The following is a 19,388-nucleotide window of genomic DNA, read 5'->3' on the forward strand; positions in this document are numbered from 1 at the left end:
GTAAATGCTATGTGTACGTAACCCCAAGCGAGAAACACTTATGCATTGTCTCTTGGGTTATAACACGCACAAGCATTTGGGCCCCAAAAAGATTACCGGCCCAGGCTTGTGGTGGTTAATATGTCCCTTATTATTTGATGTCTGTAAATGTATTGGACGTACCGAAAGTCTCTGCTTACTGTGAGAATGAGAATTGAGGATGCTAATACCTTTTTATTGTTGATTAATTTGTAGATGGAACACCCTCCACTTCTACACCAGGAACCACAAGCCTAAAGTTCATCGTTCCAAAAAGATCTTTATTTTTTCCCCTTTTTATTATTGCCACAGCCCATACCATAGCCATATAAAACCGCAGACTTTATTCCAAATTAAGTCCAAACCTTAATTATTCTTTTTTACAATATCTCCATTACCATTATCCAATAAAAAATAGCGCACTGCAATGCAAACTAATAGGCGAGTGCCGCTCCGGTGTGGTATTTCGGAACGCGCCCTAAGGCATGTTTAGGGTCTGTTTTAGTGCCGGGGATTTCACCTGGAAGGCTCTATGGAAACACTCAATCTTGAACGAAGTTGAACGTGAGGCAGTGACGTTCACACACGCCAGAAATGAACAATGACGTTCATCAAGCAGAAATACAGTACGTTCAGTTCACGTTCACCCAAAATATGAACGAGTTCGTGAACGAACGTTCTTTGAACGCGTTCGGGTACAACACTGGTCATTTTATATATTTGCATTGGCTATTAAATAACGGCAGATGTATATGTTCAAAAATAGCAGATGTACAAGCTCACAGCACAGCACCAAGTGATGTTCTGTGAGCTTACATCGGCTATTTCTTAACCACTGATTTAGAAGCCATTTGTAGAATCGGCCTCAGATCTTAATGGGTTAAATGAGACATTATCAACTGTCAGTGTGTTAGCTTCTTTATTTTTTCTCTACAATTAGGCTCTTATGGACACCAGTAGCAGCAGTGGTGAAGTACTTGACCCCAAGGATCCAGCGTCTATCCCTGAAGATGACTCAAGCGCCACCGCCACCCCAGTTTTATCTCAGGAGGAGGTGAAGGTGAATGGTTTGCAGGAGCCGAAGGTGATTGTTTATGAGTCCAGGATCAAAGAACTCTTCAGGATGTGTCAGCACTGTGGAAAGCCCATAAATGAAACACACGTGACCTATGTCCGGGCACAGATGAATGTTCGATGGGACTGCCTTGGAGGACACTCTGGCACTTGGACTTCATCTCCTGAAATGAGTGCTGCCTCTGTGCTGTTCACGGGGAGCACCATCACAGAGTTGGTGGATTGGGTTGCACCCAATCGGCAGATGACCCAACCCACCACCTTCTGTGACATGCAGAAGTCATGCTTCGGTCCTGCCATTGAGAAACAATATGTAGCACAGAGGGACGAGTTCCCAGCTACGATCCTCTACGTTGAAGAGGAGGACCAGAAAGACGGACCCGGATCATCCAAGCTGATCCACCTGTCTGGAGATGGAAGGTGTGTATGAAGAATGTTAAAGAAAAATCTGAAATTGTACTTTATATACGTACAAGGAAATTTAAACAGTATTAGTTTTGCATTCATTGCATGCATTGATTGATTGGTTGGTTGTTTTTACTTCATCACTTCAGATCCCTACCAAATGCAGCATAGAACCATAATGTGAGAAAATGGCCACCGATCGGATTAAAATGTTTTTTATTGAACAATACGTATGATATGGGTACCTAATAATACCCGGCCGAGGAGGATTGTAACATCCGTGGTCCTCGGGTGATCATAAACAACCAAGCTCTTGCAGCAGCAATATATATTGTATATATATACTGTATATTGTTTTGTTGCATGCTGTTGATTTGACTTTATGACGTACCATTTGTTTTCGATTTTCATGCAGCTATAATAATAATAATATAATATAATATATATATAATATAATAATACTATGCTCAATCTAAATAAAGAATTCCTATAAAACTAGAATAATTCATCATGTCATAAAAAACAAGCATAACCAGAATAAAGACTGAATGAAATGAATAGATATAGTTCATCTAATCTTTTCTAATACATAGTTGATGTCATTATTAAAGTGTCCCTATAGTTACATCAGTCTTTATTGTAGCATTATATACTGCACATATAATAGTGGATAATGATAGTGGAGGGCAAGGTGTATAGCGTCTACAATACATCATATTGTGTAGGCCTATATTGTGCGTGCAGTTGTGCACACATATAGATTAGTTTCATGAGTGCACCTGCGATATGTGCTTAAGTTAAATTGTTAGTTAAGTAAACGTAACGATATTGAGTGGGGTCCCCCCTCCCTCTGAACTCTGCAGACCAGAGAGAAGCCTTGGCAGAGACATAGGGAGTATACTGTTACTGTCTGTTGATGTTGTCTGTTTTCTTAAACCTGACACTGCAAGTCAAGTTCTAAACCGTGTTAGACTTGCTCATCCTTGTTTCAGTTCAAGCTAAAATATATAATCCACAGTAGTGTAAAGTAACCATGTACATAGTAACCCTGTACACTTAAGAAACCGCTGCCACCCTTAGATCTCCATATATGGAGCTGACCTTTTCCGACATTCCATATGTTGATCTGACCTCATCAAACCCTGTACACTCAAGACATGCTCCATATATGGCCTGATCTCATCAAACCCTCAAGTACACTCAAGACGCGCATATATGGCCAGTACAGAATTCATTCAATATGTTGATCTGACCCCCCATGCCAAAGCACCAGCGCTCGCCCAGCGTGCATGCCTTCTCGCCCTCAAGATGTCTTATTGGTTACTTTTACTTAAGTAAAACATTTGAGTACTTTTTCCATCACTGGTAATCCACAATGGAACAGAATACACTTAAGTATAAAGTAAATATGATGACCCTTCATCAATCATAAACAAATTGGTTACCATCGCCTTATTCACTTTAGTTTGGACCATTATTTGAATCGCATGATGCAATATTTTGATATTTCTTCCTAAATTAAGCATGTTTTCGTCCCTAATTCATCAGTACCATAATCTCAAGATTGTCTTTACATAGTAGTATTGTTGTTCTTGACACCATGGTCTCCAGTTATTAAAGTCCTTATTCACTTCATTTCAGACCGGTGTGTGTGGAGTCCAGACTGCAGGTGAAGATGAACTCTCCAGCTTCAGACAGGGACATTTCTATCAAACAGGAACATGTAGACGTTTCTATCAAACAGGAACCTGAAGACATGCCTATCAAACAGGAACCTGAAGACATGCCTATCAAACAGGAACCTGAAGACATTTCTATCAAACAGGAACCTGAAGACATTTCTATCAAACAGGAACCTGAAGACATTTCTATTAAACAGGAGGAACCTGAAGACATTTCTATCAAACAGGAACCTGAAGACATTTCTATCAAACGGGAACCTGAAGACATTTCTATCAAACAGGAACCTGAAGACATTTCTATTAAACAGGAGGAACCTGAAGACATTTCTATCAAACAGGAACCTGAAGACATTTCTATCAAACGGGAACCTGATGACCACCCACTCAGTAAGTTTAATTTTCTCTTCTTTTCTATAATGGGTAATATACAATACAATGACAAAAACATCATGCCAGTGATAAATGATAATATCCCGATATGTATCATGTCATCAGAATATCTTAAGGCACATCGTCTTTTGCTCAAGTGCAATTCCAATCACAGATAAAGCCGCTATATGTACGTCATAAAACATCTAGAAATGGTCTGAGTCTGAACTGTAACATACTGTAGGCCTACATTCACACAAATCTCTGACAGGATTTGCTCTTTCTTGTTATCACCACACTCTGACTTCTGGTGCGCTATCCACTTAGATCAACATCATGAAAATAAAGGCACTTGGTCGCACACAGTGACGAGAGCGAACCTTTACTAATTTTTGTATTCTCTATACACACTAAAAAAAGAATAGCCGTCTTTCATTTATTGTCTCCACCCAGCCAAAGGCATGGGGACAGAGTTACACTGATGTTCCTTTTATGTTTTGTGTGTGTGTGTGTGTGTGTGTCCGTCTGTGAGTCTGTTACCAGCTAATCTCCGGCACTGTTAATCCGGTCGATGCCAAATTTTGCACACACTCCCTGGATGCCAACGATGAACCTCTGCCCCAAATTTTCCAGAACGGCCTGTTATAGCGCCACCAGGGGGCCGACTTTTGAAAAACAAATTTTTTGTTCAAATATTGGACAGATCTGGTTAGGATGGAATATGAAATGGATGGAATATGAAATATTGGACAGATCCGTCTTGAACACGTGACATGACTATAGAGATAGTGTGTATTGTGTAAAAAATTGCGGGATTTTTGGACAGAATCTGGAGGAGTAATAGAGAAAGTTGGCCTCCTGGTACCGCTATAACAGGCCATTCTGGAAAATGTGGGGCAGAGGTTAGTCGTTGGCATCCAGGGAGTGTGTGTGCAAAATTTGGCATCGACCGGATTAATGGAGCCGGAGATTATCTGTACACAGACGAACGGACACACACGGACGGACGGAGTGCAAAACATACTCTCCCCCCACGCGTTCGGCCTGGTGGAGACGATATGAAAAGAACTAAAAAATAACTAAAATTGTTTAAAAAAAATTGGAACCATGAACTTTTTACTCATTTTTACAATTCTGAACTGTGAACTGAACTAGTTACTCCTTCCCTGCCGACCCAATAGCTCTAAAAGGCTCAGAGCGCCGCGGTTTTAGCCCTATGCGGCCTCTTTAACCCTAGAACACTAAACATATGTAAAATATTCCATAAAAGATATTTCTCATCAAAATATATTGAAGTACAGCAATACATGGCAAATTGAGCTACTCTTTAATATTTCATCATGACTAAAAAAGAAAAATAGATGATTCCATGGGGGGGGGGGGGGGGGGGACTTCTCCTTCGGTCCACCCATTCCTAAGACATGTGAAATTGGTCCAGTGAAGAAAAAAATAAAGTCCATTGTGGTTGTATGGGATTTCATCTCCATCACATTATATGGGTGGAATTCACCCGAGCACCTGCCTGTAGAAAAAACAATGGATGTGGGCAGGGAAACAAACCCCCATTCTATGATGTCACTGAGCATCATGAAGGTACTCAAAGACCCACCCACCTCGGACATCGGCAACATTATGAAAATTGCTAAAATATAATCGTCTGGTGAAAATCACCCTTTTTTTTTTTTTTAGGGTTAAGAAGCGAGACCGTCAAAATTGGCGCACTTCCGGGAACACGGAAGCATTTCAGGGGTGCACCCTAGATGCATGGTCAGTGATCACAACATAGTGGTGTTCCATATGGTGATAAATATCGTCAGGACGATATAATGTCTCCACGGTACGGCTTTTTAGAGTTATCGTTTCCATCACGATCAATTCGCTGCATCAGATGCAGTGAATGCACGTTCTATGATGTGTTATTTATACTTTATACTTCTGACGGTTTCGTTCACCAAAAATAACAAATCTACAAGCTAACAACACGTCGCTACTGCGCCGCAATGCAAGGCATTGTTTTCTTATATATCGGTTGTGTTCTGAGCACTCCCAAAGTCCCCGCCCCCTTTCTTCTGTGCAGAGAGGGAAGGAGGAGTTTGTCTACACACACTCACTCACTGCGCTCTGAACAGAATAATATGTAAAGAAAGCCAATTATACTCTGATGTCGAGCGAGTGGAGGTTGAGAAAAGGCTTTTCCCAAACTTTACGTCAGTGGTATGGAACTATTTTGGATTCTCGGTAAGGACAAAAGTATTTTCGGGCATGGTCCTTTAACCCATTTAGGCCTAAGGCCGATTCTAAAAACGCCTCTAAATCCTGACCTAAGGTTTCTGAAAAACTTCACATATTTATATAGCAGCATCAAAAAAATTACATTTTTGAATACTGTACATACTGTACAAAACCCAAATATGGGTTCCCGGTCTGAGGGGGTAAGATACCAATAGGGGTTCACGCCCAGAATGGCTTAAAAATACCACATTATAATCCGGTCGCTTTAATTTCAAACCATATTGGATTCTTCACAAATGGAATCGGGGTTTATATCATTTGTCATACTATACATACAAATGTATAGTTTTCCTAATCTCATGAAAATGTTAACGAACCTTAATTTTTTTACATTGAACTGAACTAATATCCCGATATGTAAAGCCTCCATAGGAATATCTGTCAAATTTAAGTTTAAAATATATTGTCTTATTTTCGTATCACCATAAAAAAGACACTTCATATTTTGCACCAGAATTCACCTTGTGATTTTCTTTACAATATGGAAGTAGTAAGTCTAAAACAGGTTTTTATTGTGTGTCTCCGTCTAGAAATGGGTCTGTACTCCGAACCGGGTGATATTACACTATATTTTAGGCTTTTGGTTTGAGGTTTAACCATTTGAATCCCAGCATCCCTAAATTGTGGGTTGAACCGTTGTCTAAAATAGACAATCTACAAGCTCACGGGTGCATATCTTTTGGTCCAATGTACAGGTGAGTCTTAACCGGCCATGTGTCTTAAACGGCCACGCATGTGTCTTAACTGGTTTTAATGTTCCAACGTATGCGCCCCCAAGCAAGAGATTTGGTGGAAAAGTACAGGGCCGACCCCGATCAACTAATTATTAGTTCATGATGTACAGAGGGTTAGTTTACCAAGTATAGTGTTTAATTGGTTAACAGCTTTCAAAGTATTTGAAAGCTTAGCGTCTGCACTTTCTTACTCTTTACAAAACTGAAACATTACCATTATGTGAAAGCTTAGCATCTGCACTTTCTTACTCTTACAGAATTGAAACATTGCCATTATGTGTAACGCAATTTCTATCGGTGTGAAAAATACTAGTGTTGTAGATTAAACTATGGTCAAAATGAACATAAGAGGACGTCGGCTGGTACTAGAATGCTTGAATTTTATATAGGCAAAAAATGGTACAGAAAAATGCAATGAATTAGTTTGGTTAGTCAATGGCACATACGGCAAAACTAGGCTGAGCCTTTCTTCTTCTCAATGTAAAACAACAATAACAAAGCCCGCCTTAGTTCCCCGGATATCCGGTGCTAAACACAAATGCATCATGGGATATGCAGTTAAACTTATAATTCGTTTCTTAGTAAGCAATATCAATCGCAATTACAATCGAATAAATCATACTGTGAAGTAAATCGACTTCTTTTGTTTATAATCAATTCTCTTTTTAACTGTAATAATAATAACAATATGCAATGAACACATTTAACTGTTATGCAATATAAACATTACACAAATGAACTGTAACCTAAATTAAGTTACAACAACTAGCTTGGCCGACTGGCAGCGTGAACAAGACATTTAGCACTGATCGCTACAGTAGTTTGTGAGACTTGCCCCAGACACGCAGGCAGACAGATTCACAGACTCACAGACCCATTTACAGACGTACAGAGTAGACACAGAGCTACGTCATGGAAATCTTTTACATAGATTGTTAAGCTACCTGTAGCTGTCCCAGCAATGGGTATTTTATAATATTTGATTTTATTACATGCCTTTCTAAAAATGTATGATATGTGAACATTGTATGTATTTTTGCTTGGGTAACATATTGTTTGGTGTCTGTGGTCTGTGGTGTCTTGCATTCTATATTGCTAATTTCATTATGACCTGTTGTAAGGGCATGTAGGTGCAGAGCCCTGTGATTGGAGCAAGGCAGCATTGATTGCACCTGTGTGTGCTAAGCTCAGGCAGAACAAACTGAATTGCAGTGGTGTAAGGAGCTCTTCCTACGTCTAAAAAGAGTGTCCTTAAATAAAGAATATAAGATAAGATAATGTAGCTCTCCTAAAATAATCTGCAGAAGGCACACACGGTATGTTACATGTTGTTGTTTTCTTTGTCTGTAAACAGTGTGGTAATTCTGTCGACCGTTTAAATTGTTTGTGTACATCTCATTATGTTTGTTCACATCATGATTGACTGACAACAAGGACGTTCATATTTCATGTTTAATTCATTGTGTTTAAAAGGATATTATGTTTTGTGTTGCAGTTTTTCACGTTGTCTTGGGGAAATAAATAACCTCGAGATATCAGTTGGAGCGTTTGTTATTCTGCTCGATAGGAGCGGTACCAAGCTTTCATTGTCAGAATTGGTTCTGTTTCATAACGAGTAGCATGACTAATTTGCTCCGAAATCAGACATGCAAATGTTTTAAATTGTTTCAGAATTTCATGATTACAAAATAAATTAAGAAAATACAAACCTGTAACAATTATTACTACAGTAACTACATACATTACTTTTGCTAAAACTACAGTAATAACCTGTAGTTAATAGCAGTTTAGTCAATCTTATCTTAGTAGGTAATAGCTCATTACATGGAACATGGAAGAAGATTGGATTTATATTTTAGGAATTCAGTGTTGACTCTCATGTTGTGTTTCTGCTCCTAGACATCCTGCACATGGCTGTGTGTAAAGAGGAGGATTCTCCTAAACAGGAGAGGAGCCCCAGTCTGCTCCAGGAGGAACCAGAGCCTCCACACAATAAAGATGAACAGGAGGAGCTTAAAGAGGAACAGGATGGACTACTTCAAAGACCAGAGGAGCCTGTTGGGTTAACATTGAAATTACTAGCAGTGAAAGGTGAAGAAGAAAATTATGTTGATGATGATGAAGAACAAGACATATCTTCCCACTGCTCTGAAGTTGAAGTTGAACTTGAATCTGACTCTGAAGACAGTGATGATTGGGATAAGACCGGAGGAGGTTAGTCATCTTTAAACACAAGGATATGTACGTGTGTAAGTTGCCATGAGGACTGAATTGTAGAATAAAAGATAAAGATGACAAATACAATATCAACATATTAACAGGGAAGGACTCAGAAATTAGGAGCTGGATAAGATGGAGGCTTCTATCCACACTCACTATTTTAAATTGGTTTTCCTCTTCCCATTTCTCTCTTAATCTCTCTCTCTCAGGAGTGATGTCCCAGTCTCCCCAGACTCAGGTCTTCTCTTGTTCTGAATGTCCGTATGCCGTCACATCTCAGGTCTTACTCCATAAACACATCAAGAGGAGCCACACTGGAGAAAAACCTTTCCAATGTAACCTTTGTGACAAGAGTTTCAGTTTCTTGTGTCATCTGAAGACACACCAGCTTGTTCACACTGGAGAAAAGCCTTTTCACTGTAAACATTGTGACAAGACTTTCGGTAAATCAAGGGACCTGAAGATACACCAACGTGTCCACACTGGAGAAAAACCTTTCCACTGTAAACATTGTGACAAGATTTTCAGTGCTCGAAGATGGCTGACGGTACATATTCGACGTGTCCACACAGGAGAAAAACCTTTCAAATGTAAACATTGTGAAATGAGTTTCACTGATTCAAATACTCTGAGGATACATTGTAAACGTGTCCACACAGTAGAAAAACCTTTCAAATGTAAACATTGTGAAATGAGTTTCATTGATCCACAACCTCTGAGTGTACATCTTCCTGTCCACACAGGAGAAAAAACATTGAAACTCTTTTCACAATGTTTACATTTTAATCAATTAGGTCACCTGCAGACACACCAGCGGACCCACACTGGAGAAAAACCTTTCAAATGTAAACAATGTAACAAGAGTTTCAGTCGGTCACATAAACTGAAGTCACACCTGAGTAGCCACACTGGAGAAAAACCTTTCAAATGTAAACAATGTAACAAGAGTTTTAGTCTGTCATATAACATGAAGAAACACGAGCGTATCCACACTGGAGAAAAACCTTTCCAATGTAAACATTGTGACAAGAGTTTCAATCAAGCAAGTCACCTGCAGACACACCAGCAACTCCACACAGGAGAAAAACCTTTCAAATGTAAACAATGTAACAAGAGTTTCAGTCTTTCATATAACATGAAGAAACACCAGCGTATCCACACTGGAGAAAAACCTTTCCAATGTAAACATTGTGACAAGAGATTCAATCAATCAAGTCACCTGCAGAAACACCAGCGACTCCACACTGGAGAATAACCTTTCCAATGTCAACATTGTGACAAGAGTTTCAGAATGTCATCAGGCCTGACTATACACCAGCGTATCCACACTGGAGAAAAACCTTTCCAATGTCAACATTGTGACAAGAGTTTCAGTACTTCAAGTACTCTGAATAATATTATACATAGTATACTATGGATATGAACCTAAAATAATAATAATTATTATTATAATTATAGGCATAATAATGATAAGAATAAACATTTTAAAAACTATGAAAGTGCATAATACTGCACAGCTTTTATTTGTACAATGTTAAACCTTCAGAAATCGCCGCGGTTGCGTGGTATCGAAAATGGTATCGAAATATCAATACTTTTCCAAATATCGTATCGAAGTTGAAAATCCAGTATCGTGACAACACTACTGTGAACATTGTGACAAGAGTTTCACGTTGGGTCCATAATTCTCACAGGACAAACAAAAGATGTCCACTGTATGTCAACTGTGACCAAAGTTTAAATCATCTACCGCCAGAGGGCAGTAGCTACTGCCACCGTTGACTACCGTTCTATTTCACTTGTAGAAGGAGAGCACCCCCCTCCCCAAAAGCAGCTAACGAAAATCGGCTAAAGCTAATGTCAATATGTCCTATACGACATCGTAACATTGGTCAGTTCACCCTGCCACTGACTGTATTTGTTAGACTACAATGAGTTTCCTGTGTTATTTTATCTTGGGGTGGTATTTGTTTGACACTATATTGTAAGATTGATGATTGATTGCTAATTGGCTCCAGGGTAGGGAGCATACTAACTGGGTTTGTGTGGGGAACACACCAACTTGATGTTGTATATAGAGACACTTATGTTTAATTATATTATGGAGATAATTTATATTGTGTATTACTATTATGTGACTCTAAAATGTATTATGAATGAACTGTGATGTCTCTGGACATTGTGAAGCCACTGGTTATATTGTGGAATCAATCCTGGGTTGGTTTGGTCCATGGGAGGGGCCTGGCCTTTTTAAGAGGGGGACCTACCACTGCACAGGAGTCAATGTAGGACTGCCCATTGCAGGAGAACAGACCTATAGACAAATCCACAGAGGGTTGCCTGGGTGCGACCATTACTGAAGTGTACCATTAAGCACAGCAGCACTGATTAGCTACACCTGGCCTACAGACCTCAGTAATGGCCGCGCCCAGGGCACCCCTCTGTGGATTTGTCTATAGAGCCAACCAGGCCAGTGAATGTAAATACTTATTTTGTGTATTTCTTGTAACAACCATTTCATGTGGACACTCAAAAGGTAAATAAAAACGGATTGTTTTTTGCATAGAAAAGACTGCCTGCTATTTTTGAGCATTTTGGGAGTATTTTGAGAGCTGGTTCAGTGCCAATTTTGGCCTACACTACCTTCACTCAGACCAGAGTGTGACAAACACCTATCCGTCACCCTTGAACTTGCGACTTACAAATGCTGTCATGGTGGTTTGACGGGAGGTTTCGGTGATGGGTGTAACCCCAGTGTTTTGTGGGGGTAAGTGGGGAACATAGAACCTGGGGAACTTATAGGTACGCTCTCACCCCAGTGTTTTGAGTTTCTGAAATATAAATATATATATATAAAATTATTTTTTTTTGCAAACATTATGAGCTGTTGACCTTTGCGTTTATTTTCTGTGAACTGTGGATAACTGAGTTTATTTCTGTTGGTTTAATTCTCAATATAATAATTGAAACTATTGTTTATGGTGTTTATTTCTCAATACAAAGGGTTCATACTTTATATGTAAGTCCTGTGTCGGTTTCTCCAGTGGTTAAAAGGGGAAATAATATTTTCTCTGGTAGACTGTAGTCTACCTGGCACCCCTAAAATAACCATTCAACTGCGGAAACTAGTTAGTTAGAATACCATTGTATTCTCGTGCCTGCTCGTGCTCGCAACATCAATACAATTTTAATAAGCATCTGATCCTTCAGGTGGGAATATATTCCCTATTTGGACATCATCAATCCAATATTGAGAAGGAAAAAAACGACACATAATTCTCAGAATAGTCTTGCGGGCTGCCTGTTACCGACTTTTCATCTGAAAGCTCCGGTACAACAACAAAATGTCACTCGCAACTTCTGAAACCCATTCCCCAGAATTTTTGTTCTAAAAGCTGCAATCCCAGATGTTGTGAAAATTGAAGAAAACCTTATTTTTAAAACGAAGCAACAATAAATAAATGGCCTATCAAATTAAAAATAAATTAATAATGCAACCTGTAGTCTATCAAAATAAATTACGCTACAATAACAATAACAACCACAGTTAGACATTTACGTAGCCATCAACATTTTATTATCACATGATAATAGTTATCCCCGTTACGTAGTGTAATCCAAAAGAACCATCTCCTTCTCCTGCCGGTGCGGAGTCTGTCATGTAAACTGACATGGTGCGCTCCCAGAGTGCGCTCCCAGAGTGAAACACATTCCACATGAGAGACAAAGTGGCTTCCACAGGGCATAACGTCATCATAATGATGATGATTGGTCAACATAGGGTAATTACTTTAGGCCTGTCTGTGCATGGGCAGGGCATCAGTATTATATCCATATCATTAGACTGTATATTGTACTATTGGCCGTGACCCACAGGTTGAGAACCCCTGTAGTAGACTATGACGATATTACTGTGGTTAGTATTTCTTATTGATTTTATAGCCTAGTGATAGTCAGTTCATTTAGTTAAATTAAAGGTATATAGTGATTTCACTAAATTCAACTTATCACTTTTTTTCTTTTTTCCCTCCCTAATGTAGAGTGTGCTGACCATATAAGGAGTTCCTCCCTGTCCCCAGTTAACCCTGGGGTAAAAAAAAGCTTAGGTTTCGTTTTTGCCTGGAGGCCACTAGCCCTCATCCAATCAAGAGGGGCCATCCTCCAATCATGATCGAGTGGGGCCGGGAATGGTGCACGTGCTGTTGCATGTCCCCCCCACTGTAGAGCGTGTTCATGTGCAGATCTTGTTACTGAGGGGGCCGGGTTTTTTCCAAATCACCCAAATCACTGTGCATGCAGTAAGGAGTTACGGCACTGTTTCTGACAGACACACGGACACACACACACACACACACTCGGTTAATTATAGCATGATGATGATATTGATGCGATTTAGCCTCAAAACGACTCCCACAATTCCATACAGGTTCATTTTGTTTCATTCCACACTCTCAACATGCTTCTAATTAACATTTACTACATTTTGTATTATCTAGAATTTTTATCCCACGATTTTGTAACCCATTGATAACCCCTGTGTCAATCATCTAATGTGATCCTATATATCCTGGGCTCTACACACCCTCCACCGACTTGGGGAGAGCAACGGACTTGACCTCATGCTACGTTCATGCATGAGAACCACTGTGTGGGGGGGATGTGATGTGGGGGCAATTAAGGGCTTGTGGGGGGCCAATAGGGGCTTATGTGGGGGGCAAATAATAGCTTGTGTGGGGGGAAAACCAGGGCTTATTTGGGGGGCAAATAAGGGCTTGGGCAGTTGGGGGGCCAATAAGGGCTTGAGTGTGGGGGGCAAATAAGGGCTTGTGTGGAGGGGCAATAATGGCTTATGTGGGGGTGGAAAAGGGCTTGTGTGGGGGGCCAAAAAGGGCTTATGTGGAGGGCCAATAAGGGCTTTTGTGGGGGCCAATAAGGGCTTGTGTGGGGGAGAAAATAAGGGCTTGTGGGGGCCAATAAGGGCTTATGTGGGTGGGCAATAAGTGCCATTGGCCCTTCAAGACAAACATTTGACAAGTAATGATAATTCCACTATCATAATGAATTATCTTTTAATGTGCTGGCTGCCATCAGTCAGTTTTAGTTTCAGACTAATGAAAACATATTGCTTATTTTACTGTCCAATGACATGAAATGGCACAAAGGACGGACTCCACAAAAAGACCACCTCCAAAAATTGGCACACGCTATACGTGCGCCCACACATGTGCCCTTTTCTGGAGTTTGAGCCCCTGCCCCCTCAGTGCTCTGCACGGCCCTGGACAATTATATTTATTTCCAGTAAAATATTGAAATATATCCATTCAAGCATTCAACCGTAAACTGGCCTCTGTAAAATCTGAATTGTTGAGTGCGCTTCTTGGCTGGCTCTTGGAAGGGACAATACTATGCGATCCTGCAGGTTGATGTACCCCTCCACCTCACGCCTCCAGGCTGCAGGTCCCCTGAAGCAGTGATGGAGTCTAAGAAGGTTGGTGGGATGTACCTAGGGACATAGCAATTGTTACATTTGTTGTTAAATTAGAGGTTTCATAATATTTTCCCAACAAAACCTTTTTATTTTTTGCCTACTGTCATAACAAATAATGCTGTATCCAATAGGCCTACATACATATTTGTAGAGAATATCAACCGGGTGCTGAAAGGAGATAAAAGGTGTAGGCCTATTAAAGGTGTGTAGTGGTTGCTTTTTAGGATCAACGGGAACATAAACTATTCAAAAAAAGAGATCCGAGCACTCAACATAGGAAAGGAGTTGAGAGCGGTTTTGAGTCAAGGGATTCATATGTCTTAATGACTGTTGGTAGGGCGACATTTGTGCCGAATCTGGGTTGTACATTTGTACTTTGTTGCACTCCCTCTGGTGTTGTATCAGCATGGAGGTCTGGTAGATCTGTTCCTCCGACATCTCTCTCTTAAAAAGCCCAAATAGTTCGTCTCCTCCTTCGGGAGGCCCGCTTTTACCGTCTGGGATGTGACTTTACTCGCTGACATGTTGTGTTCTTGACTCAGTCCTCTGCTCTGCTTCCTGACTAAACTCTCCCAGATCAACAGAGAACAGAAGTTAGAACAGTGCTAAATGCTAAACTAATCTAACTGTAACAGAGCTAATTAAAGCTAATGGCCGCCGCTGTTTGTCTGTGGAATGAGCATCAGTGCCCATCGACTCACAGGCTGTTCGAAAAAGTTAGTCCCGTATTTTATTTAATTTTTTGTCTGAAACAGTGCAATGCATGTTGGGAAGATGTAACTACTTTTAATGGGTCACAGTTCTCTGTGCAACACAGTGCAATGCATGCTGGGAAGCAGTAACTCATCTCAATGGGTCACACAGTTCTCCACTGCAGTTCGTTGGAGTGACCCGTCTCCAGCACACGTGCGTGTGCGTGTGCGCGGGCGGGTGTGTGTGTGTGTGTTAGTGTGTCCTCAACCTATAGAACTCTATATAGGCTACCTATAACTTCTGTCACACATTCATACATTTTACCCAATATTTGTATATATATTCCATAAATAATTCTCATCAAAATATATTAAAGTGCAGCAAAACATGGCAATTTGAGGTACTCTTCTTTATTATTTCAACATTGGAAAAAAAATTTATAAAACAAAAAATAGATATGGATGGGGCCCTATAGGGCGGTGAAATCAGTGAAAGATGTGAGTATTATTATTTTTAAAATACAGCTATTTAAGAATGTTATACATGCCCCTAACCTAACCCAAACCCCCCCCCCCCCCCCCCCCCCCCCCCCAACATGCAAACATCACCCACTTTATTCTACTTAAGTCTTTATTAGTAGTTTAATGACTATAGTAGGCTAATACAAATTTATCTTGTCTTTTTATGTCCAATGTATTTGTATTTAAGTTCATAAAGTTAATAGCCTAAAGCCCAAAAACAGTGGAGTTGCATGGTGACCCTTTGCTGTGGTTTGGGCTTAAGTAAACAAAGCAAAATTATTCATACAGGAGGACTGACCCACCCATTCCTGGTACACGTGAGAATGGTCCAGTAACCAAAAATAATAAAATTACAAAAAAGCCCATTGTGTGATTTATCACTATCACTCTATCTAAAGCTGGGTGAAATTCACCTGAACACCTGGCTGTAGGAATAATAATAATAATCATAATCATAATAATCATAATATAAATGACGACAAATGTCAAAATAGAAAACGCACACCTCACTGGCACTGCTGCATAAACCAAAGGGAATGATTTCTTTAAATGCTCTCTGAAGTGCCCATGATAACACATCACCACCACCACATCACTAGCACCCCCTAGTGTCTGTCTGTGCACGCCACTGCCCATGGTAACACATCACCACCACCACATCACTACCACCCCCTAGTGTCCATCTGTGCACGCCACTGCCCATGATGATAACACATCAACACACACTGGAACACAATTAACTCCATCGATAAGACGTTCAAACTACACGTCAAAGTCTCGATGTAAAGTTTACGACTAAAACACACAAACCTGTTGGTCAGTGACAGGCCGATATGCCCAGGGACGTGCACAGTGTTAGAGGCAGGGGCTGAAATCCCGTAAGAGGGCACTTTTGGACAAAAATAGCAAAAATATCTGATCTACAAGCTCTGAACGCGTCGCACTGAGACGCGTTGAGAGCTTGTAGATCAGCTATTCTCGGGGTGCAAACCGTGCAACCCAGCACTCTTTAGTAGTGGAGATGCGGTGTAACGACATGGATTTCTAAACTAATTTGTTCAACGTAAAATACTGTGTTCATGTTCAGGAGACTTTGGGGAAAAAGTATGGCATACATATTAAAGAAATCACACCCGTGTGAAGTGAGGGGCGCTAATATATTAAGCGCGCCTCAAAAACAGGAAATAATCATAAAGGGGGATAAACATATACAGTGAGGGGAAAAACCGGGGAAACTCTCCAATGTCAGGTTATAAGAAGCGGCTTGGACTCCTCATGCATTGAAGGAAGCATGAGGTCAGTCCGTTACTCTCCCCAGGTTGGCAGTGGAAGTGGTAGCGCCCAGGATTACATTAGATAATTGACACTGGGTGAAAACAATGTGTTACAAAATACTGGGATAAAACATTTTTCTTTTTTTAAAGAAAAAAGATCTGAACGTTTTCTGTACACGTTTGCTCTGTAAATGTAGCGGTCGCAAAAAAACAGGCTGAACCATGTGACACACCTTGCTACACCTGACAACTGGCTACACCTGGCACCTGGCTATACCTGACACCTGGTACACCTGGCTACACCTGGTACACCTGACAAGGTTACATCATCATTACATCATTGTTTCCATGGTAACCTTAATCCACCGCTGTCGCTGGAAGTTATGATGTAATAAAGAAAAAAAGGTAATCAAGTGAGTACTTTGGGTGGTAGCCTAGAATTTACAATTGTCGTTCTTCAGGGGGAAGATGTATTGAGGGGAGAATGTGTGTGTGTGTGTGTGTGTGTTGTATCAAAACGTAAGTGTGCACCATCACATTGCCCAAAGTATCTTACGCTGGGATGTTGTTTGAGGTGAGACTTTACAGAGAAGAGTTTTACTCAAAGTCTCCAACTGTCAGTGGTAGCTAGTCTCCTCTCTATGAGTTCTCTCATGGCGTTTGAGATCACTGTTTCTGCCGAACGATTTCCCACACTTGTCACAGTGGTAGGGCTTCTCTCCTGTATGAGTTCTCTGGTGAATTTTGAGATCACCGGTGCTGCTGAACAGTTTCCCACAATTGTCACAGTGGTAGGGCTTCTCTCCAGTATGAATTATCTGGTGATGTTTGAGATGACTTCTCCGGCTAAACCTAGTCCCACACTGGTCACAGTGGTAGGGCTTCTCTCCTGTATGAATTCTCTGGTGAATTTTGAGGTTATCTTTCTGGCTGAACCTACTCCCACATTGGTCACAGGCGTAGGGCTTCTCTCCTGTATGAATTCTTTGGTGAACTTTGAGAACACTTTTTTTGCTGAACCTAGTCCCACACTCGACACAGGCGTAGGGCTTCTCTCCTGTATGAGTTCTCTGGTGATCTTTGAGAGTCCTTTTATGGCTGAACCTAGTCCCACACTGGTCACAGGCGTAGGGCTTCTCTCCTGTATGAATTATCTGGTGTAGTTTGAGAGTACTACTCCGGCTGAACCTACTCCCACATTGGTCACAGGCATAGGGCTTCTCTCCTGCATGAAATCTCTGGTGTAGTTTGAGATGATCACTCCGGCTGAACCTACTTCCACATTGGCCACAGGCGTAGGGCTTCTCTCCTGTATGAATTATTTGGTGAACTTTGAGATTACCTTTTGTGCTGAAGCTAGTCCCACACTGGTCACAGTGGTAGGGCTTCTCTCCTGTATGAATCTTCTGGTGTTGTTTGAGATTACTGCTCTGCCTGAAACTACTCCCACACTGGTCACAGTGGTAGGGCTTCTCTCCTGTATGAATTGACTGGTGTTTGTTGAGAGCAGTGCTCGTGCTGAACCTAGTCCCACACTTGTCACAGTGGTAGGGCTTCTCTCCTGTATGAATTATCTGGTGATATTTGAGATGACTTCTCTGGCTGAACCTGGTCCCACACAGGTCACAGTGGTAGGGCTTCTCTCCTGTATGAATTATCTGGTGTAGTTTGAGAGTATTACTCCGGCTGAACCTACTCCCACATTGGTCACAGGCATAGGGCTTCTGTCCTGTATGAATTCTTTGGTGAGTTTTGAGGTTATTTTTCAGGCTGAACCTACTCCCACACTGGTCACAGGCGTAGGGCTTCTCTCCTGTATGAATTCTTTGGTGACGTTTGAGTTGACTACTCCGGCTGAACCTAGTGTCACAGTGGTCACAGGCGTAGGGCTTCTCTCCTGTATGAATTATCTGGTGTTGTTTGAGAGTACTACTCCGGCTGAACCTAGTCCCACATTGGTCACAGTGGTAGGGCTTCTCTCCTGTATGAAGTTTTTGGTGAACTTTGAGATCACTTTTTGTGCTGAACCTAGTCCCACACTGGACACAGGCATAGGGCTTCTCTCCTGTATGCGTTCTCAGGTGAATTTTGAGGTTATCTTTCTGGCTGAACCTAGTCCCACACTGGTCACAGTGGTAGGGCTTTTCTCCTGTATGAATTCTCTGGTGTTTGTTGAGATGTTTATTTCTGCTGTAGACATGTTTGAGTTGGGCAGGAAGGACATCTGGGATGGAGAATGAGGAGAGAGAAACATAGGCTAAATAAAATGTTTAAAACAACATGCAAGCTGTGTTGTATTTAGGGATTGTTATTGGGTACTGAAATTCGGTTCCAAGTAGGAACCAAATTAACACATGGTTGGTAGAGTTCTCAACGGGCCTGAAAATAAAGGTCCGGCCCTAACTGATCTGGCCCGGACCGCCCCGACTAATTAGCATAGATTTAAGGCCCGACCCGGCCCTAAACGTCAGGTTGGGTTTGGGCAGAGAACTCTACACAGAGTAAAAGTGAAACGCCAGTCAGCACCATCTTCATAATAGATTAAATACACAAACAGACAGAACAGAACTATTATTTATTATTATTTAATGGAGCCCGAGGCCTGGGCCGATCGGGTC

General features: G+C 41.0%; 2 protein-coding genes across 3 annotated transcripts in view; both read left to right on the forward strand.

The window, feature by feature from the left end:
• Window positions 1-19,388, forward strand: part of LOC310870890 (uncharacterized protein) — a 172,379-nt gene that overhangs the window by 103,447 nt on the left and 49,544 nt on the right. The gene's annotated exons all lie outside the window — the stretch shown is intronic.
• On the forward strand, window positions 965-14,891 carry LOC310870144 (uncharacterized protein; the record flags this gene model as incomplete). Its single annotated transcript, XM_083781218.1, has 7 exons — window positions 965-1,512; window positions 3,139-3,220; window positions 3,377-3,566; window positions 8,474-8,788; window positions 9,004-9,074; window positions 14,190-14,293; window positions 14,825-14,891. The coding sequence occupies 7 exons, from the start codon at window positions 965-967 to the stop codon at window positions 14,889-14,891; spliced, it is 1,377 nt and encodes a 458-aa protein (XP_083637344.1).

Source organism: Protomyctophum parallelum (assembly GCF_964188405.1).
Source record: "Protomyctophum parallelum genome assembly, chromosome: 1".
In the NCBI taxonomy this organism is placed as follows: domain Eukaryota; kingdom Metazoa; phylum Chordata; class Actinopteri; order Myctophiformes; family Myctophidae; genus Protomyctophum; species Protomyctophum parallelum.